Genomic DNA, 26,567 nt, shown 5'->3' with positions numbered 1-26,567 from the left:
AAATGATAAAATTTGAACGTGCACCTTAACTCTACAGCAACGCATCCGTATGCCAACCGCACCCTATTTATTTTTAAATTGAGAGCTATTTGTTGTTTTTTAACTGATGTTAACTGTTGTACTGTGAGCATACGCATCGTACTATTGTTTTCCAAAAACGAAGAAACCACCGCATGTTCTGCGCGCGAAGGCGGTGTTGCCTTCAACGAGCGATACTCAAAATTTAAAGGGAAATCCACATTTGTCGTTATTTTCTCTAGGGTTTGACAGGAGTTTGTAGTTTTTCTAGGGTTTAGCCTGTTGTTCTCTATGTTATACTCCTGTTTCGAAATCCATGGGGTTTCGAGTTTCTAGGGTTTAGCTTGGTTTCCTGCAACTCTGGAGTTTTGGTTTAGCTTCTGCAAATTCATGGTGCTACTGAGTTCTTCTTCTGCTTATATTTTTCTAGGGTTTACTACGAGTTTCCAAAAAAACCCTAAAAAATTCATCTGATTCAAACTCTCTTTCATTCTACAAATATGACAAAGGTTTATGGCACTGGTGTATTTGACTTTAGGAGACACAGGGTGGCTGAATACCAAGTTGAACCGGGGCTTGAAGCTTCACCTGAGAAACCATTAGAGCAAAGGCCAGGCTCCAATTTGTCGAGCTCGATCACTCTCTTGGATATACAGAGAGATCGTCTCACTAGGATTGCTTCAGAAAACTGGTCAAAAACCCAGGACTCTGCTTCCAGGCCACCCTTTGATCCGAAGCTTGTGAAAGAGATTTATGAGACTGAGCTTCTTGTGACCAGTGGCAGCAAGCCAGTGCCTTTGCAGAGGGTCATGATCTTGGAAGTGAGTCAGTATTTGGAGAACTATCTTTTGCCAAATTTTGATTCAGAAACTTCATCCTTTGAGCATGTTATGTCCATGATCCTTATGATCAATGAAAAGGTGCATTTGACATTCTTCTTCTGTTCTTCCTTTTATTCTTTTTTTTTTTTTCTAATTCAAATGCTTTGCTTACAAAATAATCAGAATTTTATTTCTCTGATTTTGAGTTCACATTTGTGGTAATTGGTAATTCATTTGCTAGTTCGAATGCTAATTATGTCATTTATTTGTTAAATTTCCATGCAGTTCCGAGAAAATGTTGCAGCATGGATATCCTTCCATGATAGGAAGGATTTGTTTCAAGGGTTTCTTAAACGGGTTCTTCTTTTGAAGGAGGAGGTTTGTTTCAAAAATTTTGAACTTTCAATACCATTTATTGTGCGGCACATTTGATGATCTCTAAATCTACTCTTGTAATTCATTGCAAATATGTCCTCTCTCTTTTGCATTGTCTTGGGAATTTAATTGCATGTATGATGGGTGTTATACATAGCAGCTATATATATCTAGAAGTGGAAAATTTTTCCTAGGTGTGAAATATTTTGAGGATGGTAATCTCTGCTTTTGTCTTTTGCGAAAACCTGGGGATTGAAAGGAAAATTTTAACTTTTGAGAAGGTTCCACATCACGGTATTATATTGTTCTACTTGGCTTCATTCAGGGTTAAGCATGAACTTCATCCATGTAAGTCTAGATTGCTAAATAGAGGCTTAATTTAGGAATCAGGCTTGGGCCAAGGTGGTAGCAGCTGGGTTTTTATAGCACTAGGTCTCGAGTACCATTCCTATATGACCTTGTCAAAAAAAAAAAAAAAAAAAAAAAAACAAAAACGAGAGGTTTAATTTTTAATTTTCGATTTTCTTAATACTAAGATGATTAGTGTTTGTAAACATCGTCTTTCCCATTTGCTAAACAGAGGCTTAATTTGTTTTTTGATTAGTAAGATGGTTGGTGTTTGTAATTATCCTATTACCCATTTTCAAGGAGTGTTATGTAGACATGTTGTGATTTGTTTTATTTTTTTATTGAGCTTTCTTGTTTCTTTTCTCAGGGAAGAGTTATGAACATCGCAGAAAAGACAAACTACCTGCTTTTCATGATTAATTCCTTCCAGGTACATGCATAGTCTATATTTTTCTACTTACGCTGTGTAATCAAAATATTTTTTGTCAACTTTTGATTGTTGATTAGTATATTTTGACTTCTCATACAATGAATAACTTGTAAATGAAAGCGTCGATTTCTGATACTGCTTTGTTTTGGATGATTGAGAATAGATTAGTTAATTTGCCTCATTGTAGGTTGGAAAATATTATTAAAAACATCAGCGCACTTATGGCAAACAGAATCTGCAAGCTGTTCTTGAATGAAGGTGATAGTGATATGATATATTTACTTTCATTGTACAACTGTCAACAAATAAAGGCAATATTGCACCGAGTTTCATTGTACAAGCCATGGAGAATGAACTACCATGTTGTAAACTATAGGGAAACTTTCCTAAATTCGTCGTGTTTTACTGATAATACCACATTGGCAAGGCTATCGACGATGTGGTTTATCTCTGTTTGCACATGTGCATCACGTTCAACATTTGCTCTCCTTCAGATTTCCAAAATATTCCAAGATATATATGCAAATCAGTTTGCTTTCTCTGTAGAGGGATCCAATTGCCTCACGAGCCTAGATGTAATTATTACACGGAGGCATGGTTCTAGCCTTGGCATTTCACACACTCAGAGACACACTTGTGTGCAAATAGTTGCATTCGCCATGCTATTGTTGAGCTCAAGGATGTGTGTTGAAGAGAGAATCGGCACCCTATGGCCAAGTAGAAGCCATATGCTCCTTAACTAGATAGCTAACCTCTCTTAGATAAGTAACGCTCTTAGATGAGCACACATTAGTGGATTGATGTTGGCCATGCTGCAATGGTTTGGAGTTATGCTAGTAGGAACTGTTTGGTGGGGAAATCAATACTTTGATCTAGGAAATGGCTTTAAGCTTCTTCAACCCCTTTTTACATTCCATATAGTCTATCCTTTCCCTAAAAGCTACCTATATATTCTTCAACACCAACCATTACGGTGGAGAAAATAAATATCACCTGCTTGAAATATTAGTCACTTGCCTTTAAAGAAATATTATCATCACTTACAAAACTTGACAGCAAATGAGCAAGATCTCTATGCCATTCCCCTGCCTACAACTAGATTAGAAGTATTGATCGGGCTTCCTCAGCTATCTAGAAAGAAATAACATGTCCTCCAACTTAGCTGTTATGCGGCTTACTTTTCTTTTTATGTTTTTTTGTCATTTAGTTGGCCCCTAGTTAACGCTTCCCATTTTCACTTTGTGAGAACGGAAAACAAAGGGAGTCTTGGACCACTAATTCATGATGCCTGATATTTATGACTATGGGGTCCAGCACCTGACTGTGGCAACCCCATTATGTGGTGATTGGTTTGCCTTTTGCCTTAGTTGTGTATGTGTTATAGACGAATACCACACATAAACATAATTAATTAATTATGCCATACAGGCATACATGCACACCCATAGAGATACTCCCTTCTTTTTTTTGGGTAGACATGATGTGTGCTTTAGATCTAGTATCTGTTTGTAGTGTTGGATGTGTTATTCACTCTGGTTTCTTTCTGCCAGAGTTTGGAAGATGAGATGGTTCGTGAGACTGTACTTAAGCTAGTTAACCTGCAGTTATGGTGTGGTCTTTCTTTTGGTCGATTTCAGGTACGATTATCATCTTTTCTTTAGGTTATTGCTGCATCCGTATTCGATGTTGATGTATCATCTATATGAGGAAACTTTTTTCTTATGTAGATGGAGCTCTGCTTGCATCCACATCTTCTCAAGAAATGGAAAAGGATGGTAAAGAAAGAAGCTAAGGAAGCTGCAAGGGCTGGAGAGCCCTTCAACCCTTCTAATATGCTTGAAGTAAGGTTTTTGCGGACCTTAATCGATGAATTTCTTGAGGTAATGGTTGTTTCTGCTCAATATGTGTAAGTGTATAATGCTTGTGGTTCTAAATATGTAGTTCTGTAAGTATTTATTGGAAATAAAGGAGTAATTAGCTTCTTTTCTGCCAGATTCTAGATTCAGAAGTTATAGTACAGAAACAACCTGATCAAGAAGAGACTCAACTTGCTTCAGCCAATGGTGGTGAACTTGAAAAATTGAATGATGCTTGTGTCTTATATTGTGAGAGATTCATGGAGTTCTTGATTGATTTGTTAAGCCAGCTACCAACACGGAGGTATTTTGGCAAAAGGATATTCTGTTTTATAATTTTCATTTGACACTCCTCTCCATTTCGTCCCCTCTACTCTCTCTTGATTCCTCTTCCACTCCCCTTTTATTTTAGCTACAGAGTCACAGGCTTCTTGTTTTTTTCTTTTTTGAATTTCCGAGCTGTATCTTTGTGTCTGTCTTCCAAAAATGGATTGACTCATTGATTGCATGTTAACTATCAGAACTTTATTTTATTTCTTTTATGGGAATACATGAAACCTGCAACCCATATATTTTCTCATTTATGACATATTTTGACTCTTGTTAGAACAAGCTTTACATTATGACTTTTTGTGACCTTTAGATGTTATTGGTAGTTCACGTTGCTTGGTTAAATATTCGTGACTGGTAGGAGACGTTCCTGAAATTTTCAGATTGTTTCTAGATATAGTCAATAAGATTGCTATGCAAGTTTGTGTCATTTTAGAGCACCCTCTGCCTTCCATCGTGAGGGTAAAAGTATTGTTAGAAAAACCGGCCGGCTAGTAGCTTGGAACTGCTAGGGTTCCGAGTCTAGTTAGGGGCGGTTTTGGGGATCTCCTAGCCTGGGGTACAACCTCAGAAAATTTCCGGCCCAAAACCTGCTGGTTAGGGGTCGACCCGGCTGTATTTTGGTCAAACTGGCTGGTTTTGGTGCTAATCGGACCTGTTAGCGAATGTAACGGGTTTTATGGTCAAATAACGGTATAGTTAGAATAATGCTCGTTATTTTCAATTGAAGCCGTTATTTGAAGCAGGAATTCACAGATCGATTTTTTCTAGCTTTTTCAAGCTTTTTTTTTTTAATTCTTTTTCCTCCCTTTTTTGGTGTTTTTCATGATTTGTAGCTGCAAAACACTATTTATTGTCTATAAAAAAACAAATTCGAATCCAAGATTGAAAAATCAGGAGGTTTTGTGAATTGAAATGGTGGATGTTCATGTCGTTTAAAATTTCCGCCATTTCATCAAAATATCATCTTCAATAGCCAATGGTTTTTGCTGAAATTTGAGGGTTTTTAATCCTAATCGAATTGTCTACCATATACCTCTTTCAATTTGTTCAAAAAACAAAAGATTGGGGGTTGATTTTTGCCCGAAAAGGTGTTGCTCGAAGAACCTGTGTTCGATCCAAAAAAATAGATTTGGATTATTTTTTGGTTGTTTTGTATCAAATTGATTTGTGTATTTTGATCATCAAGGCTTCATCTGTCACATAAAATAGGTATGCTTATTTATTATTGAGTAAATATTTTTAAATGAATTTTTTTCTTTTTCAATTTCACAGATATGAGTTTTCTTGTGTGTTGATTTGTTTGGTTATTCTAACATTGAGAGTTGTTTCTTGCTTGAAATGGTGCTCGGTTTAGGAGTTTTTAAGAAATCGATTTTTCAAAAAAAATTATTTTGCTTAATAAAATTATAATTTTTGCTGAATATGGGAAGTGTTTTTCTATTTTTCTTAATAAAATAATATTTTTTGATAAAATTATTTATTTTAATAAAAATATATTGTTTTGATTAATATGACAAAAACCTATTTGTATCGGCCTCTCTACCTTGTGACATCTTGTCTTTAACAGATGAATCTCTAGATGGACATGTAATAGTTGGTGGATCAATTTCTTTTCCATTGTTTCTAATGGTGATTAGCAGTATCTTGAAGTGTTGCAAAACTTGAAATTGGAGTGCGTAAACATATATGTGTGCTTGTATTTTTTAGTAATAAGCATATACTAATGTAATGTTTCTGTATAGCTGCAACACCTATACTATCTATAGTGCATATTTACATTGGGTAATACAGTTCTAGTAAGGTGTTGTAAACTTTATTATCAGACTTCATTCTAGGAAACAAAGAGATTTGTAACCTGCTTGGGATCATGTATATGACCATAGTATTCAAATATTAATTTATATAAAAAGTTGTTTCAATTTTTTTTTTTGTAAAATAAATGTATGTAATAAGATATTATATACACTTGATCCAAGTTTTTCTATTTTTTTTATTTTTTTGGGGGGTTTTTGACCCATTTCAAAAACAAATCTACTTGATTGGTTAGTTCAATTAACTGCCTCGGTTAGTCCGGTTTTGGTTCTAACTGCTCCCAGCCCCATGTCTGGTTAACCGTTCCGGTTCGATTTTACGAACACTGGGTAAAAGCTACTGACTTGGTTTGCGAACGTGCTTCAAGCAAGAAAATGGTAATCATTGTATGCATTGTTTTAAAATGCCGGTCCGATGCGGCGATGCAGTTTTGATGCGAATGCGTCACCCTAATGGGCTCAATAAATTTAAAAAAATTTAAGTTACAGAAAATAATAATGATGTATAGAAAAACATGAATGTGATTAATGTGATCGTAGGTATTTTAATTTAGTCAATATCTATAAGATCGAGACTTTGAGTCCCCCTGATGGCTTGATAAAGAGTATTAGAGTTTGTTGTTCTAACTTTGAAACTTTAATAATTCGAATATCTACATGATTAACATGTAAAACAACAATCCATTCCATCTCATATAAAATATCCAAAGTTCCAACTTCAAACTCTAGAGAGGCAAAAACAAAAATTTTATGATATATAAAAGAAAAAGATAATTGACCCTATTGAGAAGTCGTCAAATACTTGAACTACTTCTATCAATTCTTTTTGTCTCACTTTCTTCTTTTCTTTTGCTTTTTCTTGGCTATCTAAGTGTGCGTAATCTATTTTCCAATCTCATAGGTTGCTTGTGGGCATGCTTTAACATTTCCAGTAATACAGGCTAGGTGTTCCTTTTACTGTAAAATATCCCCATATAAGTATTCCAAAATAGAGTACAAATACTGCAATTTCAATCTTCGGATTTTGAGTTTAGGATATTTCCATACCAGATTCTTGTTAATTGAAGATGATGAAGACATTCCCCCTCCCACCAAAAAAAAAAATATATAAATATAGACAAAACAGTATTACAAAATGAAAAACCCAAAGAAATTTCGATGCGGGTGATGCACCACATATCCAGGCACGTCACATTTTTCCGCATATGCGGCATGGTGCGATGTGCTTCAGGCCGCATAATGCATTATGTGGCAACATTGTGTGTTATGTGGCCGCATTTTAAAACAATGATTGTATAACTGTTCCTGGCTGGGTCAATGAGTGTCATTCATAGTAAGTGATAGTTTCATTTAAAATGGAGAGAAGTTGTGAAGATTTCTGGATAACATCTAACAATTTGATGGTTGTGAGGCCAAGCCAGCTTTTCAGAAGTTATTTGCCTCTTAGGTTGGCATGATATCCCTGTGGATGATGGAGTATCAGGTCCCATATGAACAGAAAGTAATATATTGAAAGGGTAGAGAGCAGTAGTCCTTGGAGGAGGCATCTTGTTCTTGTTAGCTTTAATTAAACCTTTACAGAGGAAAATTCGGGAAAAATTTGTGAAAGTAAACAGTTTATGTTCCATTATTAACATGGTAGGAGATAAAACGTGCTAGAATGGAATCAGAAGTGGGCAAGTGTTGTTGCCTTCTAAAGTGGCCCTCTGGACAAGTGGACAAGTGTTGGAAGTCTAATTGTTGCCTAGTTTTAAACTTAAAGAATGATAATGATGTGAAGAAATGTACAGTAAATTGAATAAAATAAATGGGTGGGGGTTTATGTTTTCTCCAAATGGAACTGATACTAATTAATTTCAACTAGTTTAATCGTAAAGTATATGGGGAGATGGTTGCATCCTAATACTCTATTTTATAGGACAAATAGAGCAGGAAAGCTGAATATCTGTTTATATGTTGCAGGGCTTCCATGTCTCTTTGTTTAGGAACTCTTTTTTGAATTTTCTTCACGTTTCCATATTCATGTGAGGATAGTGATACATACTATCAAACTATGAGAAGAGTGCAGAAACACATCGAGTGAATAACTCTGCAACATCATCAAATGACAATTCTGGACGGCAGATTGGTTGTATTTGATTTGGTGATTGGGGAGTGTAGAAAAAAGAATAGTGGAAGTACCATAGTTACTGGGATCTCCTACTTTGGTAGGCGATCCCTTCTAGGATCTTGATTCTGTCGCTCCCATAACGGATCTCTCAGGGATCTTGATTTTTAAATTTTGGGATCTTGATCACCACTGTTAGGGATCTCAATTAGGGATCTGGGTTCCAACCTTAAGGACCAAGGCAACAACCAAACATATGATTTTCTTTGTTTATAGCCAGCTAGTGGTACAACCATACTTTTAATATAATTGCATTGCTTGCTATAAATAATGAGATCTCTACTTTAAAGAGTGTACGTATTCTTAGATTATCATGCATTTTAATGTTTATAGCAGGATCCCCAAGAAGTTGGGTTCAAGATCCCAAAAGGTCGGGATCAAGATCTCCAAAAGGTTGCAATTCGATTCGTAAAATTTGGGGATCTCGATCCCTAACGTATGCAATGTACGGACAACGTTCCCAACCATAGGGATCTTATAGCATTCCACGATCCCACGCTCTCTATCCCGGTCCCAGTACCATTCCTGCTTCCGCTCCCAATAACTATGGTAAGTACTTATAGTTCAATATTTCTCTGTGGTTTCTTCACTATGATTGTTTTTGTGATCTGCTTAAGGGCCTTGAAGAATGACCATTTATAGTAACTTTAAAGAACCTACTATCCATTAGGCTGAATGTATATGTGACCCAGTTAAAAGCAGCTCTGATTGTGGATCCATGCTTCATTGGCAGATAATACTGTACAGTGTTAATTTAGGTTTTATTGGCAATGGGCATTTTTTTTAATGTAGATTTTATTGGAAATGGCATTTTATTAGTCAAGATTTTGTATTGAATGCCTAGATTAAGTTACAGCATTTGATAAGATCCATGAATGTTTTCAAATCCTAGTAAGCTTCCTTGTTTTTTGATATTCACGCTTGTCTTTCTCTTTAAAGATGTTCCACCCCTTTTGGTGTGTTCTTATGGATTGTCACTTATTCTTTGATATGTTCTGATGTCTCTTTCCTGGATTCCTCCAATTTACTTTCGTTTTGTACCTTACTTCTTTGTCCCAGGTGACATAAATTTCTTTCAATATAAGTATTGTGTTCTTGGTTGATGTCATTGGGAAATGGTTCGTCTTACAATTATGACTATCTCGATTTTTTATGCTATTCTATGCTTTTCTGTTTCTACCTTCGCCCAGAAAGATTTTTATATCTGCACTATGCTTATCCATGCATTTCCTGACATGATAACTTAGCTTCACATTTGTGACGCATTAATTTTCATTGTTAAAGAAATTATCCCTCTTGATTTTTTTTTTTTCTCTTTTCCGGTTTCAGTTTCTCTATTTTTTTTTTTTGTAGTTAAGGTTTGGTAAGAGGCATAGTTTATTTTAGTTGTGCTGGGCATGCCTATTGATAATTTAAATTATGCATATTCCAATCTTTCATTCTGGTTTTTGCAGATTTTTGAAACCTGTTTTTGCTGATGTTGCTGTTGTGGCTAAGTGTCATCTGAGTGCTCTGTATACTCATGCAAGAGGACGTCTTTTTGCACAACTGGTGGACCTACTGCAATTTTATGAAGGTTTTGAGATTGATGATCATTCTGGAACACAACTAACAGATGATGAATTCCTCATTGCTCATTATTCACACCTGCAAGCATTCCAGTTATTGGCATTTAAGCAAGTTCCCAAGGTTTATATTGTCCGCTTCCATGGATTATTGTGATTGTGAGCTTGATCAAATGGTCGTTGCTTTATATTCTGTGCTAGACATTATTTCTGACTTTCTTTTGTGATGAATGTAGCTGCGGGATCTTGCATTGGCCAATATCGGTGCTATTGACAAACGAGCTGAGCTCACAAAGAAATTGTCTTTATTATCTTCTGAGGAGCTTGAAGACTTGATATGCACAAAGGTTTGTAACATGTATGTGTAAGGTTCTCACCTGTTCATGATTGGCATAATCTTCCTTTTTCTTTGTATTCTTTTTTCTAAATGGGAAAGCTAGTTCAGGTCACTCAAAAAAAGAAAAGTTCAAAAACGAGAATGGATATATCAATTACTCTGAAGGAATATTCAGAAAAACTTCTTGTTGGCTACCCATTGGAAAAAGACTTTGTAATTCCTGTTGGATTTTATTTTAAATTGATAATTCGTGAGAAAATTTTGCATAAAAAAGTATTTCTTTGTTTTGTAGTAGTGTTTCTAACTTAAGAAATTGTTACACAAATCCATGGTAGAGAAAATATTCCTCCATACCCTCAGGAAAGACATTCTACCCTCGCTTATGACATAAAGATTTCCGGAGTTTGATGCCCTACGATGGTGATGGGCTCAAGTTATTAAGGATTTTGAATGACTTGCATCCTGATTGCTGGATGTTTCTAGGTCATTGTACTCTCTGAGTTAGTATATTTGGTTCAGGGGTTGACCTAGTGCTCTCTGTTTGTTACTATTAAACAGTTGAGAGGAAATTCATAACGCATAAAAGGTGCCATGTTTTCTTATTGTACAATTTTGTACACACTTCATTGTGATTTGGCATGTTTGTAATCATATTTCATGACATATCTTCATTTTTATTATATGCAGAATGTATGTTTGTTTCAAATTGTTTGTTGTCGCTTTGTTTTAAGTTATCTTGGTTAGATTGAATGATGCCTTTGTTTTTTTTTCCACAGCTCAAACTGATTAGCAAGGATGATCCATGGGTTAGACGACCAGACTTTTTGTTTGAAGTGATTGTTTCCTTCTTTGAGAAACGACAGTCCCAGAAAGAAGCCATAAATGCGCTCCCCCTTTATCCAAATGAGCAGATAATGTGGGATGAAAGTCTTGTCCCCAGCATCAACTACTCTGGGGAAGGATGCTTAGCTCTCCCTAAACTCAATCTACAATTTCTGACTCTTCATGATTATCTCTTAAGGAACTTCCATCTCTTTCGTTTGGAATCAACTTATGAAATCCGTGAAGATATTCAGGAAGCAGTACCACATCTTCTTGCATATATAAATAACGAGGGGGAAACAGCTTTTCGTGGTTGGTCAAGGATGGCAGTGCCCATTAAGGAGTTTAAAATCACTGAGGTTAAACAACCTAATATTGGAGAAGTCAAACCATCTGCTGTTACTGCGGAAGTTACATTCAGCATTTCCAGCTATAAAGCACACATAAGATCAGAATGGAATGCACTTAAAGAGCATGATGTGTTATTTTTACTTTCTATTCGTCCTTCTTTTGAGCCACTCAGTACAGAAGAAGCTGCACAGGCAAGTGTACCAGTGAGGCTTGGTCTTCAATATGTACGAGGTTGTGAAATAATTGAAATTCGAGATGAGGAAGGGACTCTTATGAATGATTTTACTGGAAGGATTAAAAGAGATGAATGGAAGCCACCTAAGGGTGAACTGCGTACTGTGGTGGTGGCCCTGGACACAGCCCAATACCACATGGATGTAACAGCTATAGCAGAGAAGGATGCAGAAGATGTTTATGGGACATTTAACATTTTAATCAGAAGGAAGCCCAAGGAAAACAATTTCAAAGCAATTTTAGAGAGTATACGAGACCTTATGAATGAATATTGCATTGTCCCAACGTGGTTACATGATATATTCTTGGGTTATGGGAATCCTTCTGCTGCTCAGTGGACCAACATGCCTGATATCTTGGATATAATCGATTTCAAGGACACCTTCATCGATGCATCTCATTTGATTGACAGCTTTCCTGGGTACCAGGTTGGTGTACCTTCCAGTTTCCTTTGTAATTTCTTTCTGTTATTTGTGACGTACTTCGAAATGATGGCGATTCATGAGTTACTGTATACATGATGAGATGTGTGTCGCTTCATGACACTTCTTTGTGCTTTCCTAGGCTTGTTTTGTGAAGGCAGATGGTACTAATGACCCAAGTCCAAAGCCTCCATTCCGGATAAGGCTTCCTGCTTCATTACAGGGAAGTGCACAGGCACTTCCAGGTAATAGTAAGGGCACTTCAAAAGTTGATATGGACAATGGAGATATGATGAGCATGCCTCTCAAAGAAGAAAAAATTGTGGTCGAGACGTATGTGCCTCCCTATCCTGGGCCCTATCCACAAGATCAGCCAAAGATGAATACAGTCAGATTTACTCCCACTCAGGTGCTAGAATGCTTCTATTTTCCATATTGTTTGCATCCAATCTCTGAAATCTAGGGGGTGTTTTTTATTTTTGAGACCATCTCTGTTTCGACTGCTTTTGTAAATCCATGGTATAATTGTTATCTCAAATACTCGTGCAATTTTCATGGCATGATATTCAATTTGTGAATGTCAATGATGTGTTTTTAGGGGTCAGCACTGTCAAAAAAGATTTTAAATATTTTGGGTGCAGTTTACTTCTTTTACTGGAACAATGGAAGTAGAAATGGTGAGTTTGACCTGTGCATTCGGGCTTGAGGTGTAGTGGCATAGACTCTTAGGACCCTATCACCCTTGACAGGCTAGGATACCAGTATCTACACGGTCAATGGGTGCATGGGATATCCAGCTCTGAGATGCTTGCCTGTACTCTGAAGGAAGGGGTGTTTCTAGTCTTGCAGTGCTGGTGGCACAGCTGGTTTTGCACGGCTATGGATTGAAGATCCATGGCATTATGGGATTCTTTTTTTTTTCACACCTGCCTGTGGGCTTGCCAATGTCAAGACATGTGTGCCTGCATATGTATGCATACACTTCCTTGTATGGTTTGTGTGATTTGTTGTTGAGGGAATTTGGGGTTTGGAGATTGCCCATGTATTCTGTAGCAGAATCTGTATACAATGTGAGTAATATCCACCCAAATCTTTAACAAGTCATTGTGTTCATTTATCAGGTTTGAATATCGATTTTAAATTTTCGAGTCTTGCGGTACATATGTTCAGTTCCTTTTTCTTGATAAGTAATTTGGTTCAGTCCATATATGGAAAGTGAATTATGATATAGTGTGACCTGTATGATGGATGTTATGTACATGGGCTGAGAACCGAGTGGGGAAGTCATGAACTTACATTTAAAAGTGCACAGATCCATGCAATTGACATACTATTAATAGAGAATGGAGCATAATACTTTTCTTTTAAACTCGACTTCAAAACAGTTGCTTCTTGCGCTCAGATAATTGTTGCAACTTGGTAGGATATTGTATGGGGTATTTAATTACTAGTACTGGCAATCTATTAGTTTGAACTTTGAACATCTTGGGGAGTGATATTTGTCTGGCATGGTTATGATGGTGGTATGGGCATGTAGGTGAAAATCTACCTTTCTTCTGTTGGCCGCTGCTTATTCTTTATGGATGTGGCCTTGTGATTGAGACTTTTAAGAAGTCCATATTCTGTGCCTTGGTATGTTGTTGGAGCTGATGGTGAACAATCAGGGACCCTTGTTGTTATGGTGGCCATATGGTTTTCATTAATATGATGGTTGTCTTGACCACAATGCTGCTCCTGCCCCAACCCGCCCTTTCAAACAAAAAAATTTGGAGACTTTAGATTCGTGACATATCTCTTTGGTGGTGCATGAGTTTCCTTGGATGGTTTAACTTTATCCTGATTTGGGTTCTGAAAAAGAGCTTCATGCTTTACTTTTGGGGTCAGCTCTGTTGATGAGCTGGCATATTGGTTTTTTCTGAAAAAGAGGCATGTTATTTGATTCCTTTTCTCCATATTTTATGATGTATTTGACCAGCTGAAATTGGATATGCTAATGCTTTAGGAGCTTTTGTAAATTTAGAATTTCCAGCCGTAGAAAAGTGTGTAGCTGTTTTCTTTTGTCTATATCTATTCATGAAAAGGGTGTAAACTTATAAAGTTGAACATTTACTTCTCATAATGTCCTTTTTTATTAACAACAACATATTTTTGTGTTTGTTGCTCTTCTGAACTCTACTTTCTGTTTGGCAGATAGGAGCAATCATCTCTGGAATTCAACCAGGCTTGACCATGGTTGTCGGTCCTCCAGGTACCGGGAAAACAGATACGGCTGTGCAGATCCTGAATGTTCTATATCATAACTGCCCTTCTCAGAGAACTTTGATTATAACTCATTCCAATCAGGCCCTAAATGATCTTTTTGAGAAAATAATGCAGGTATTGGACTAATAATCCCTGATGCTTAGACAGATGAGTGTTGACTAAGTTTCAGATTCTGGTGAGCATGGTTTGTCTCAACCTGAATAAGTGATGACTGCATTTTGAGGGAGAAGGTAGTTCTTTGAGCTATCTCCTAAGTGTAACTATCTGAATGTGGTGGTCTGATGTATCTTTTTAGCTCTCTGCTAGTCAAATTGAGACCCCACCCAAAAACAAAAGGCACAAATTATTCGGTCCTGGTCTTTCTTTATGAGCTTATCACTTTGTCCTAACCCTGTCAATTATGCTCGTTTAGAAGGAACAATTTATTTCATTTCTTCTCCTTTCAGTTCAATTTTGTACTCTTTTTTGGAAGTTTTAAGCATATTCTTTCTCAGCTAAACACAGAGGTTCTAAATGTAATAATTCATGTTACTTTATGATGTCAAGAGTTTTAGGAGATTGAGAAGATCTTTCTTGGTTTTCGGTTGCATTAATTTTTTCTAGATTCTTGCTGAGGTTGTGGAAGGTGTGAATATTGGGGCATTCTTCTGTCCTTAGCGCACAACAGTACATCTGTTTACTCTTTATAATTAGGAGTTCTCAATTATATTGCAAAATGAGTGATCCCTTATGAGCCCATCTGCGAAGTGGAGCATTGTGGTTTTGGATAGTTGGAACCACTTTAATTATAGGGAAAGCTCAGTGATAGGGTCTATTGCCTTTTGCTTTTTTCTTTTGACTAGGTGACAATTAGTGGTATGGGTAACTGTGGCTAAACAGTATCCTATGGGCACTTGAAACTTTTACCCTGTTAGCTATTTTGTATGTGCAAGAAAATCGTCCCTTAAGTTCACATTCAAGTTTTCGAATGAATGTACTATTTGTGAGGAGAATCACATTTTGTATGTGTATTCTTATGCACATCAATGAAATTTAAGGTTAACCATAAAAGCAAAAGATGAAAGAAAGAGAAGCAAGAAAATGATTATTCATGCTCTGGTGGTATCTTTCTGAAGGAAGGGAGGAATAGAATATGAAATCGACAACTAATATATCTACTTTCAAGGAATATGACAATGCATGGTTATGGACTTGTTAGGTGGAGGGTATCTTTATATGCTTTATTTTTAATGCCACTAAAGAAATTGCTTGAGGTGAGAAGACTATATGTTACCCCACCTGTGGACATTTCAGTCAATATGAGCTGGGACATTTGCCTTGGGTTCTGAAGGAGGCCACAAAATATGCTCAGTATATTTAAACTTCTAAATTTATTTCATGGTTAGATCTTGTCTAGGTGGCCCTAGGCATAATTGTCTTTTCAAATGTTCTAGAAGTGATGAATGCAAAACAACTTTAGAAGCACTTTGTGTACATTTATTCATATTTGGTTTTTGTGATTCTTTTTTTGTTTGTGCTGCACATTGTATAAGATAACACTTGCACATAAAAACACCCATGAGTGGATTTCCACAGTACACTTCACTCATAGCTCATAACCATCTAAAGTCCATCATACAGTCATTGTTTATTTTTGGGAAGAGTTTATTTAGTATTAATGGTATAGAGCTTTACAGACAAGTCAGTCCCCCTAGGGGGGAGCTCAATACAACCCTGAAGGGTTCAAACAAGAATAAAAGATGGCAGAGGTCCACCAAAAATGGCAAAAAGGCTAAGGCACTTCCCAGTTGTTAGATTGGGCCCCTCCTTGGCTAAAAAGTTTGCTTCTGAGTTGGCTTCTCGGAATACATGGCACCAAGAGATTGAAATACCCCGCGACAGGTGTGAAATCTCATCAAAGACATCATCTAGACGCCAAGGGCAGGGAGATTAGCCGGAAGCTCACGAAATAACATTCTTCGAATTGCCTTCGACCACCAAGCAGGAGCCCCAAGTGTCATCAAAGCTTTGCAGTCCTTTCAGCAGGGCACGAGCTTCAACCATAGTAGATTCAACTAATCCGATGGGGCAGGAGAAGGCTAACAAAACATACCCTCAGTGGATCGGAACAAACCACCTACACCCGCTGGGCCAGAATTACCAAGGGAACAACCATCGAAAGCTAGCTTGATGGAACCTAGCTCTGGTGGTCTCCATACTGCTGCCCGTGGATTTTGGGAACATGAAGGAGGTTTGCCCAATTTCTATGAAAGTCAGTGGCAGAGAAGTCTTTGAACAGCTTATGATTGGAGGCCCAAAAAGCTACCAGGGTTGTTACTCTTATCAGCCAAAGCCGTGGTCGAAGCTCTTTCTCCTCTAAAAATCCTGTGATTTCTTTCAATCCATAGGACCCACAAAATGGCAGCCATTGTGGCTTTCCAAAGTTCTCTACTTGCCTTAGGCCAGGGCGAATGAAGGTAGGCCGGGAAGAGGTGGGGAACAGAGCGTGGGGTGACCCAGGACCACTGAAATAGGCCCAAAACAGAGGTCCATAAGGTTCTAGCGACCCCACAGTGGAGGAATAGATGAGCATTAGTTTCCTCCTCCTCCATACACAGGGCACATCTATTGGGGCATTGCAATCCTCACCTTTGCAGTAAATCTACAGTCAAAATCCTTTCATGGATTGCAATCCTACTAAAGACTTGAATTTTTGGGGGCAAGAACTGGTTCCAGGCTTTAGATAAAAGAAAAGGATCAGGCCAGCAGTTATGGAATTAGATGTGAGAATGGTATAAAAAGAAGATTGAAAAAATTCCAGAAGGGGATGATTCCCAGACGATCTTGTCTACTCTAGAGGCAGGAAGGAAGACTTGAGTGTAGGATTTCTGCCAAGGCTCCGAAGTCATCCACTTCATTGTCATTGAGTCGTCTCCTGAAATTTGGCGACCAAGTTCGAAGAGAACTCGAAAGCCCAAAATTTTTGACCACAGTTGAGGGTGGGTAACTAGCTATCGGATGAAGGGTGGGAAACTGATCCCTCAAGGGTGTATGACCAACCCATTTGTCATCCCAAAACAGTACCCTTGTCTCATCTCTAGGTCGAAAGCGAATATACCTCGAGAATTGGTCTTGGCACCATAAAACAGATCTCCAAAACCCAGAAATAACACCAGTGGACCTGCAGTTCGGAGTCCAATGATCGTCCCCATAGCAATATTTGAATTTGATCACCTTTCTCTAAAGGTGGTTTTGATGAGTGGGGTATCTCCACCACTTGCCTTAAGAGGACGTTGCTGTGAGCTATGAGGCTGTGAATACCCAAACCCCCTTGGGCTTTTGACAAGCAAAGTTTAGGCCATACGACTAGATGGTATTTGTTTCCATGCTCCCCTCCCCAGAAGAAATCCCTCATCATTTGCTCCAATCTACCGGCTATTGCTTCCGGGATTCGAAATAAGGACATATGAAATATTGGTGTGTTAGCCAGAGTGGCTTTGATGAGGGTTAACCTTCCTGCCTTCAGCCAAAATCTTCCTGTCCGTCCTGCAAACCTCTTGGTCAAACTTAGCAATGATATGGCTCCATTGAGTAAGCCGTGGCATCCCAAGGCAGAGAGGTAGACCAAGGTAAGATGAGGGGAGCTTCTCAACCGAACATCCCCATCTATCAGCTAGAAATTGAATGAAAGATGGGTTAGTGCAAACCCCCACCATCTTGGACTTGTTGAGATTTGCCTTAAACCCGGTGGCCATTTCGAAGCACTTGAGATAAATCCTTAGAATATCAACATGCTGTACTGAAGCGCCGTAGAAAATTAAGGTGTCATTTGCGTATTGAAGATGGGAGATAAGGGGACCCCGACTATTAGATTTGAGACCACATAACAGGTCTGCTTGGTAGAGCTACTAGATAGAGGTGCTAAAGACCTCGGCCACAATTGCGAACAAGAACAAAGACAAAGATCTCCTTGGCGGAGTCCTCTGGAGGCGGAGTCCTCTGGAAGCGGAGAAGAGACCTTTTGGGGTTCCGTTAATGAGAACGGAAAAGATTGGGCTAGAGATGCAACCTTTGATCCACCCTCTCCACTTGGCCCCAAAAGCCATCCTTCTCATGGTTTCATCCAAAATATCCCAATCAACATGATCATAAGCCTTCTCCCAATCTAGTTTTATAACCAGTCCCAGGGTCTTCGAACAAGAGCAAGAGTGGATACACTCATGTGCAATAAGAGCCCCATCCAAAATTTGGCAGCCCTTGACAAATGCACCTTGGGTCGGAGAGATGACCGAGTGAAGCACAACCCTAAATCTGGAAGCAAGGACTTTGGACAGTAGTTTGTAAGTCCTATTGACCAAGCTAATAGGTCTGAAGTCTTCCAGCTTTTCAGCCCCTTCAATCTTGGGGATTAATGCGAGGAAGGTTGCATTCATAGCCTTATTGATGACCCCTCTAGAGTGAAATTCCGAGAAGAATTCCAACATAACAGGGCATATGAGCTCCCAAAAGGTTTTAAACAGTGTTTCAAAAAGTGCTAGGTGGCACCTAGGCGGTCGGGGGGGTTCAGGCCTCCCAGTGCCTAGGTGGGCCCAGTATAAATTTTTTTTTTTGGGGTTTTTCTCTTTCTGAAATAGGCTCTAATGAGTTTTAGGTTTTAAATGAACCTAAAATCCACAATTTTGCACCTTTAGCATTAAAAAAAATGACCCAAAAATACCTTCAACGAGAGGCATTTTTGCCCCTGGGTGGAGTGCAAGCCTTGGGTGGCTGCCTAGGTGGGGTTCAGGTGGCCGCCTAGGCGGTTTCTCGGGCACCTAGGAGGGTGTGTAGGCATATCCGCTTTTTTTTGGGCGCCTAGGCCTGGGCAATGCGCGCAAGCCCCCATAACTGCCTCGGCGGCCGCCTAGGCATTGGGAGGTCCGCTTTTTGAAACACTGGTTTTAAAGGAGGTTATAGGGTAGCCATTCGGCCCGGGAGCACGGTCGGGGGCTCAAATCCTTAGAGCCAACAGAATTTCAGTCTCTATGAAGGGACGTTCCAGCCATGTCACATTAATGGGAGTAAGGGATTAGAAGGATATATCGTGCATAGTGGGTCTCGGGCCATGGCATGAAGAGAATAGATTGGAGAAGAAACGCATTGCTGCCTGCTCTATCTGATGGGGTTGGTCTAGGACCCCATTGTTGACCTTGAGATGGGTAATGGCATTTTCGCGTCTTCGACAGTTAGCTATCTTATGGAAGTTGCATGTGTTCAAGTCTCCCAACTTTAGCCATTTGACCCTTGCTCTCTATGCCCAATAAACCTCCTCCTTATGAAAAGTGTCGTGGTAACCAAGCTTAGCTGTAGCACACAGATCATGTTCAGCTGGTAGCAGGGGTCTTAATTCCTCCTCAGACTCCCAGGATTGGATGTCTTGGATCAAAGCCTCCTTTCAGCTCGAAAGTTCCCTGGGTGCTGTCCCTTCCAAATTTTCAACTTCGATTTCAGCATTTGCAACTTTCTTTGTACCTTGAATCCTGACTATCCCTGTACTACAAAGGAGCTCTATGAATCCGCCACAAATTGATTGAAATTGGATTCCTTAATCCACCAAGATTCAAACCTAAAGGGCTTCAGGCCTCGTTGGATGGCTTGAGTATCGAGCAAACTAGAGCGATGATCGGAGGTTGTCTTGGGTAAGAGTGTCGAATGAGTACCAGGGAAAGTGTGATCCCATTCAAGGTAGGTGATGAAGCGGTCAAGCTTAGAGAGAGAGGGGTTAATGGAATGATTCGACGAAGTAAATTGGGCTCCTTCAATGGGTATGTCGATGAGGTGGTTGTGAGATATGAAATTAGAGAGCTGCACCATGCTCAGGGAAATGGAGTGGTTTGAATTATGCTAATGAGACCACCGCGTGACTTTAAAGTCCCCCCCGCGCCCAAACACCAAGGGGCTGGGGACCTGGTGGAGATGGCTTGTAGATCAAGCCCAAAAGGAAGACCTAAGATTGTCGGCATTGGGTCCATAGACGACAGTGCATTTCCAGTGTAGCCTATGAGAGACCCTGGAAAGGATCGCCGTAACTGAGAAAAGGCCTATAGCAGAATCTAGCAGATCATGTAGGGTGGGATCCCAAAGGATTCAGATGCCACTCGAAGCACCTTGTGCTTCCAGAGCAGTCTACCTGCTAGGCTTGAAGCCCCAAATGCTTCGAATATCAGAACGAGTGGGAGAAGGCAGTTTGGTCTCACACAGAGCCAAGAGGGACTGCATAGCACACAGTTCTTGCACCGCATTTCCTTTGAGTGGTTGGCCTAGGCCACAGACATTCCACCTTAATCCTTTCATTGGGAGAAGGATGACGTATGGGTCCTCCTTGAGTAGGAAGGGAGTTGAGAAGGGGTTGCTGAGGCTGAGTGGTTAAGAGCAGAAGGACGAGGGGTAAGGGGTTGAGAAAGTCCAGAGTAAAAGTTGACTCCAAAGGCTAGCAGGTTATCCAATTCCCACTTTGACTTTATTTTTTTGGTAGTGGAGGATGAGACTAAATCGGCATTGATGAAGTCTTTTAGGGCTGGGGGCCCATTGAATTTGAAGCCCATCACTCTCATGACCTCTTGAGGGTCACCTTGTGCTCGGAGCAGGTCATGGAAGAAAGTGGAGTCAACCGAAGTCAGAGAGTGAGATAAAGAGCTTGTGGGGGAGAGTCGAGAGGAATAAGGAGAAAGGGTTGACCCCTCTAGGGGAGGAGCGCCACAGGGTGGAGGGCTGTAGTCACAGGAAACAGGGGTGGAAGGGTGAGAGTTTAACCTGGAAGGGACCTCTGAAAAAGGGGGATAAGAATGTGTAGAGGGGTAGGAAAGGGGGTTATGGGGGAGAGAAGCATTGGGTGCAGGGCTGATCTCATTAGGTGGGTTGGGGTGGATGAATTGAGATTGCGACATCACCTCCTTGGGGGAATTAAAGGTGGGATCTGGACAGATCGACTGTTTGGGATTGATCTCACCATTTTTGTCACAAGACGAGGAAAATAGAGGAGAGAGATGGATCTTACTGTCTAGGGGATCCACGATACAGGATAGGCCCCAAACTGTCCCTTACAACCAAGGATTCATCGACCGAGTGGGGGGAGGGGGGGTCCACCACAGTCATGATTGTCGAGGGTAACTCCAAAGGGCCCACCAGGGGGAGAAGGGGTGAACTCAACTTCCAGATAGACGTGAAAGGTGAGGCTGCCTGTTTCAATCCGAGAGGCTGTGAGGGTGGAGGGTTTGCCAAAGGGGTGTCTTGCGTCGTAGGCAAAGGTAGAGAGAGGTTCGTAGATGGAGAGGCCCCATAGGAGGAAGACCCTGGGAAGGGCCCACACTGTGGTGGTAAGTCGAGGAAGGGTACAAGGCTAAGGCCCGAATGAGATGGGCTAGGGGTGACCATCGGATAAGGGTTACCCTTGCCCCTTGGCACAAGATGAGGAGAAAGTTGGTTGAGAGGGCTTAGAGCGTGAGCAGTGAACAAGGGGACGGGTCTACCGTGGGATGGAGAGATCCTTGTCCTTGAGGAGGCTGCGGGATGGGTGGGCTTGAGTAAGTAACCACCGTCGGACGAATAGATCCACTGTAGGATGAAGAGATCCTTGTCCCTAAGGAGGCTGCGAGATGGGCGGGCTAGGGTTAATAAGCACCGTTGGATGGAGAGGGCCTTTACTGCGAGGGGTTTGCAAGATTGGTGGACTAGGGGCTAATGCTTGAACACGTGTCAAATCTCCAGAAGAGGTAGCAAGGTGGTTGGTGGAAAGTGGTCTAGCAGTCAGGCACCTGTCAGCCACTCCTTCACTTGGACGCTTGTCATTGGCTGCTGTGGCGGCTGCCATGTGGGTGTGTACGGTACTGTGCGTGGAGCCTAAGGCTTGTACCTTACGGTATGCCGAGCTGGATGGGTTTCTATGGACTTTTGGCGCTCGATATTGGAATATTCGACGCGTAGCCCGCCTGCGAAGGACCTAGCGTTGACCATCTCCATTTGCTAAGGGGCAAATCGTGGTGGTTGCTTGTAATCCTTATAGGCCCTTGGATTTCTTAATCGACGGCCACGAGTCACCATGGTCCACTCCTCCGTAGCTTGCTGAACGAGGTATCGTGGTCTTGACCCAGCAATACCAAGGTCCTGAACATGGCAAGACCGGGGGGGGCGTGGGGGGAAGCCTTCACCCAGGGAACTGGGATGCTGAAAAACAGCCCGTATGCCTCGAGCCACAGGTGGTTGGGGACCTGTTCCGGAATGAGAACTTCAACCAGGACTCGAATGAACCAAGCGGCAGTGAGGCATCTGAAGGCTAGTGGACCGAGATGAATCTACCACATGCTTCCCCAATCTTTTGGAAGGTTTCCACGTTCCAGGCTTGTAGTAGGATGTGGGTGGCTGTAAGCCAGAGCTTTCCGATAGTATTTTAATTTTAATTTTTCTATAAATCTGATTTATTTGAAATTTGGGGCATGTACATCTTACCCACTCGCACAAAAATAAAATATCAAAAAATTATTATTGAAAAGCAAAATGATGAAAATACCCCTGAAATATTCCTAGAGGTAATTTGTTTAATTTTATGATTTGAATTATTTTTTTTAATATTTATTTAGATGTGCCTCACTGAGTTGTAGACACCTAAATAATTTGAGGTTAATCTGATTTATATAAAAATTATGAAAATTCAAACCACCATCAGACAATCGTGACCATTATGATGAGCCGTGAGTGAAATATTTTAGAAGTTTACTGATGAGTGTCTTAAAGCGTTTTTGTACACACACACACATTAATGGTGGGCACTTCATATGGTATTACATGCGAATGTATTCAATGAGACCTTACTTTTGTACAAAAAGGTAAAAATCGTAAGCGGTCACCCATAATTTGCTTTTCAAAGATTCTGAAAGTGATGAATGGAAAATAGCTTCAGAAACACTTGTACATTCATTCATGTTGGGTTTTTATGATTTTTTCATTTGAGTTGCGTATTGTCAGCACATCATTTGGTACTATATGCAACTGCATTCAATGACTCTTTACCTTGGTACATAAAGGTAAAAAACATTCTAAATTGGCAGATTTGAAACCTGACATTTATTATTCTGGATAGTACAAGAAAATTTTCTAGGTCTTAAGCATGGACATTGGCAGACACCTGTCCATCCAATTTCACATTTGACAGCTTGGGTTACTTTCCACCTTTTTGTCCCAAAGATGAACAATATCATTGAATATCTTCTCATTTGTATTGGGATTTGTTACGTACTGGTCCTCTTTGACTACGATCACAATTTTATTCTCCTCATCTTTGCCTTGCTCTTATAATTTATCTTTTTGACAGAGAGATGTTCCTGCTCGATACCTTCTACGTCTGGGTCAGGGAGAGCAAGAGTTAGCTACTGACCTTGATTTTAGCCGGCAAGGTCGTGTCAATGCAATGCTTGTACGTCGGATAGAACTGCTCACAGAGGTTGAAAGTCTTGCAAAATTACTTAACCAGCCAGAAGATGTGGGCTATACATGTGAAACCGCAGGCTACTTTTGGTTGCATGTGTACTCTCGTTGGGAACAGTTTCTTGCTGCTTGTGAGCAGAATCGAGAAAAACCAAATTTTGTCAAAGATAGATTTCCATTTCAAGAGTTCTTCTCGGGCACACCTAAGCCTATATTCACAGGAGAATCATTTGAGGCAGATATGCGTTCAGCAATGGGCTGCTTTCGCCATCTTAAAACCATGTTTCAGGAACTTGAAGAATGCAGAGCCTTTGAGCTTCTGAAATCAACAGCTGATAGGGCGAATTATCTGATGACCAAACAGGCGAAGATTGTGGCGATGACCTGTACCCATGCAGCATTGAAGAGGAAGGATTTTCTTCAGTTGGGTTTTAAATATGACAATTTGCTTATGGAGGAAAGTGCACAGATTTTAGAGATAGAGACATTTATTCCAATGTTACTTCAACGACAGGAAGATGGCTATGCTCGGCTTAAACGTTGTATACTGATTGGTGATCATCATCAGTTACCTCCAGTAGTAAAAAACATGGCCTTTCAGAAATATAGCCACATGGATCAGAGTCTTTTTACAAGGTTTGTGCGATTAGGAATTCCATATATTGAACTTAATGCTCAGGGTAGGGCACGGCCAAGTATTGCCAAGCTTTACAATTGGAGGTATAGAGATTTAGGAGATCTTCCTTCTGTGCAAAGAGAAGAAATATTCCATAAAGCAAATGCTGGTTTCTCTTACGAGTATCAACTTGTAGATGTTCCTGATTACAATGGAAGGGGTGAGTCAGCCCCTTCTCCTTGGTTCTATCAGAATGAAGGAGAGGCAGAATATGTTGTCAGTGTTTACATATACATGCGCTTACTCGGGTACCCTGCAAATAAGATATCTATCTTGACTACTTACAATGGTCAAAAGCTTCTGATACGTGATGTCATCAACCGGCGGTGCACAAATGGTATTGGTCCACCAAGCAAGGTAGGTTATAAAGAAAGATGTTCTTGAGTACTTTTTTTTTAAAAAAAATAATTCCATTATCATCATCTTTCTTCGTCGCCATTGTTATCATCAACATCATTGTTTTTGTTGTTGTTCTTCTTTTTCTTATTATTATACCCACTTCATATAACCAGAATTATTATTGTTATGCCCATTTCGCATAACCACAAGGAAAAATAATTGAAAATTCATTGCTTTTTATGATACTCTTACCCCCCACACAGATTATTACTTTAGCTTGGTTGGCTCTATTGGGATGGTGTAATTAAAATGGTTTTCTTTGTTTTACAGGTCACAACAGTTGACCAAATTAGAAAATGATATTGAAAATTCATTGCATTTTACGATACTAATTTACTCCTACCGACCACAAATAATACTAGTTTAGTTTGATTGGCTCTATTGGGATAAGTGTAACTGTAATGGGTTTTCTTTGTTTTACAGGTTACAACAGTTGACAAATTTCAAGGTCAGCAAAATGACTATATTTTATTGTCCCTTGTACGCACCCGTTTTGTGGGTCACCTTCGAGATGTTAGAAGATTGGTTGTCGCCATGTCTCGAGCAAGACTAGGACTATATGTGTTTTGCCGCCGTTCTTTGTTTGAACAATGTTACGAACTGCAACCAACATTTCAGCGATTGCTTCAGAGGCCTGATCAGCTCGCTCTTAATATGGATGAGACCACTCCATTCACGAATCGTGCACTTGGTGAGACAGGCAGGATTCATTTTGTAAGTGGCATCCAGGAGATGGACCATATTGTTAATTATATGATGAACCATATTGTTAATCATATGATGTATCAGGTATGCCTTGTCTCTCAATGTTCATTATTGTTGTTCATCTGCATGTCAATTTGAACAGTAAGCCACAAAGCACTGTTACCAGGTGTTCCTCTTGGATTTTTCGATGACTTTTTTAGTGGTCATATTTCAGCTATGACTTGAACCCACCCGAGGTTAACCATCCAGGTTGGGTCCAGGTCCAGCTGATCCTGGTCCGTCTATGTCCACCCATTGAGGTCATTCGATTTGGTCCGGGTAGGGTCAACCTGACTTTACTCCCATCGTTTTACACCCCTAAGGAGCATATGTTTTTACCAATTTCTTGTAGGCAGCAAATTCCTTTGAAGAGGTGTTATGAGAGGGATAAGCATATATGATCTTGAAGCTACTAACCTTAAAAATAAGGGAAGATAAAGAAAAAGCTAATTAATCTTTCATGTGCCCTATATCTGTGATACCATCTGGATGCTTTCCGTAGTTCAGCTTAGGTTGATTTATCGTAGTGTTGATAGATTTGTGCCGTGAAATTTGGTGAGCTTATAAATCTCCTCTTGATAATACAGGCACAAGCAGCTGCTTATTCCTCTTATGTCCAACAAACACAAGCTTCTAAAATGGAAGCTCTAGATAAGAATGGTAGCATTCATCCAGAGACATCTGCCTCTATGGCTTCTGATATGCCACTTGAAAATGGTGAAAGGGATGTGCCTGTGGAGAGTGGCACGATCGAAGAGCCCTCTACCGCCACCAACATGCAGGAAGAAAGTGAGGAAAAAGATGCCACTCCTGAGAATGGCGCGGAGGAAGACTCTAAGATGGAGGAGTGAAGTCAAATTGCTTGGCTTTTGAGACCAACCAGCTTGTATTTATATTGAATATTGATGCATTTTCTTCCTGTACGTGATTCGTGGCACAAGGCATTTGTAACTAAAACGCGTCTCTCTCTATCTCGGCCATTTGTCCTGGTGTTAAGGATAGGATGAGGTGAGTTACTTATCTAACAAGTTTAAAGGTTTTGGTGCCATTGTTGCTTCCCACGCTTGATTGAATTGCGTGATGGTACATGTACCTTACCAATCACAAATATTTATTGAGGTTTGAGGGAGGTATTAATAGCATGTGCTTGGGCCTAAA

General features: G+C 39.9%; 1 protein-coding gene across 3 annotated transcripts; it reads left to right on the top strand.

Annotated features, from left to right (window-relative positions):
• The first annotated feature begins 258 nt into the window (after positions 1-258).
• EMB2765 (P-loop containing nucleoside triphosphate hydrolases superfamily protein) lies at positions 259-26,567 on the top strand. Of its 3 annotated transcripts, none has more exons than XM_088865683.1 (14): positions 259-938; positions 1,125-1,217; positions 1,930-1,992; positions 3,543-3,629; positions 3,720-3,872; positions 3,986-4,152; positions 9,614-9,848; positions 9,961-10,071; positions 10,838-11,896; positions 12,033-12,299; positions 14,081-14,266; positions 23,478-24,623; positions 25,089-25,379; positions 25,997-26,567. In XM_088865683.1, the coding sequence occupies exons 1-14, from the start codon at positions 519-521 to the stop codon at positions 26,258-26,260; spliced, it is 4,542 nt and encodes a 1,513-aa protein (XP_088721809.1). In that variant the 5' UTR covers positions 259-518; the 3' UTR covers positions 26,261-26,567. The 3 variants fall into 3 exon arrangements, with proteins under 3 accessions (XP_088721809.1, XP_006826943.2, XP_088721811.1); XM_006826880.4 differs by having other exon boundaries at positions 25,089-25,454; XM_088865685.1 differs by lacking the exons at positions 259-938; positions 1,125-1,217; positions 1,930-1,992; ... (1 more) ...; positions 3,720-3,872; positions 3,986-4,152 and adding an exon at positions 8,496-8,708 and having other exon boundaries at positions 25,089-25,454.

Source organism: Amborella trichopoda, chromosome 4 (assembly GCF_054954075.1).
Source record: "Amborella trichopoda isolate Santa Cruz 75 chromosome 4, AtrichopodaSantaCruz75HAP2 v2.0, whole genome shotgun sequence".
Classification (NCBI taxonomy): domain Eukaryota; kingdom Viridiplantae; phylum Streptophyta; class Magnoliopsida; order Amborellales; family Amborellaceae; genus Amborella; species Amborella trichopoda.
This window is presented reverse-complemented; position numbering and strand designations above follow the sequence as displayed.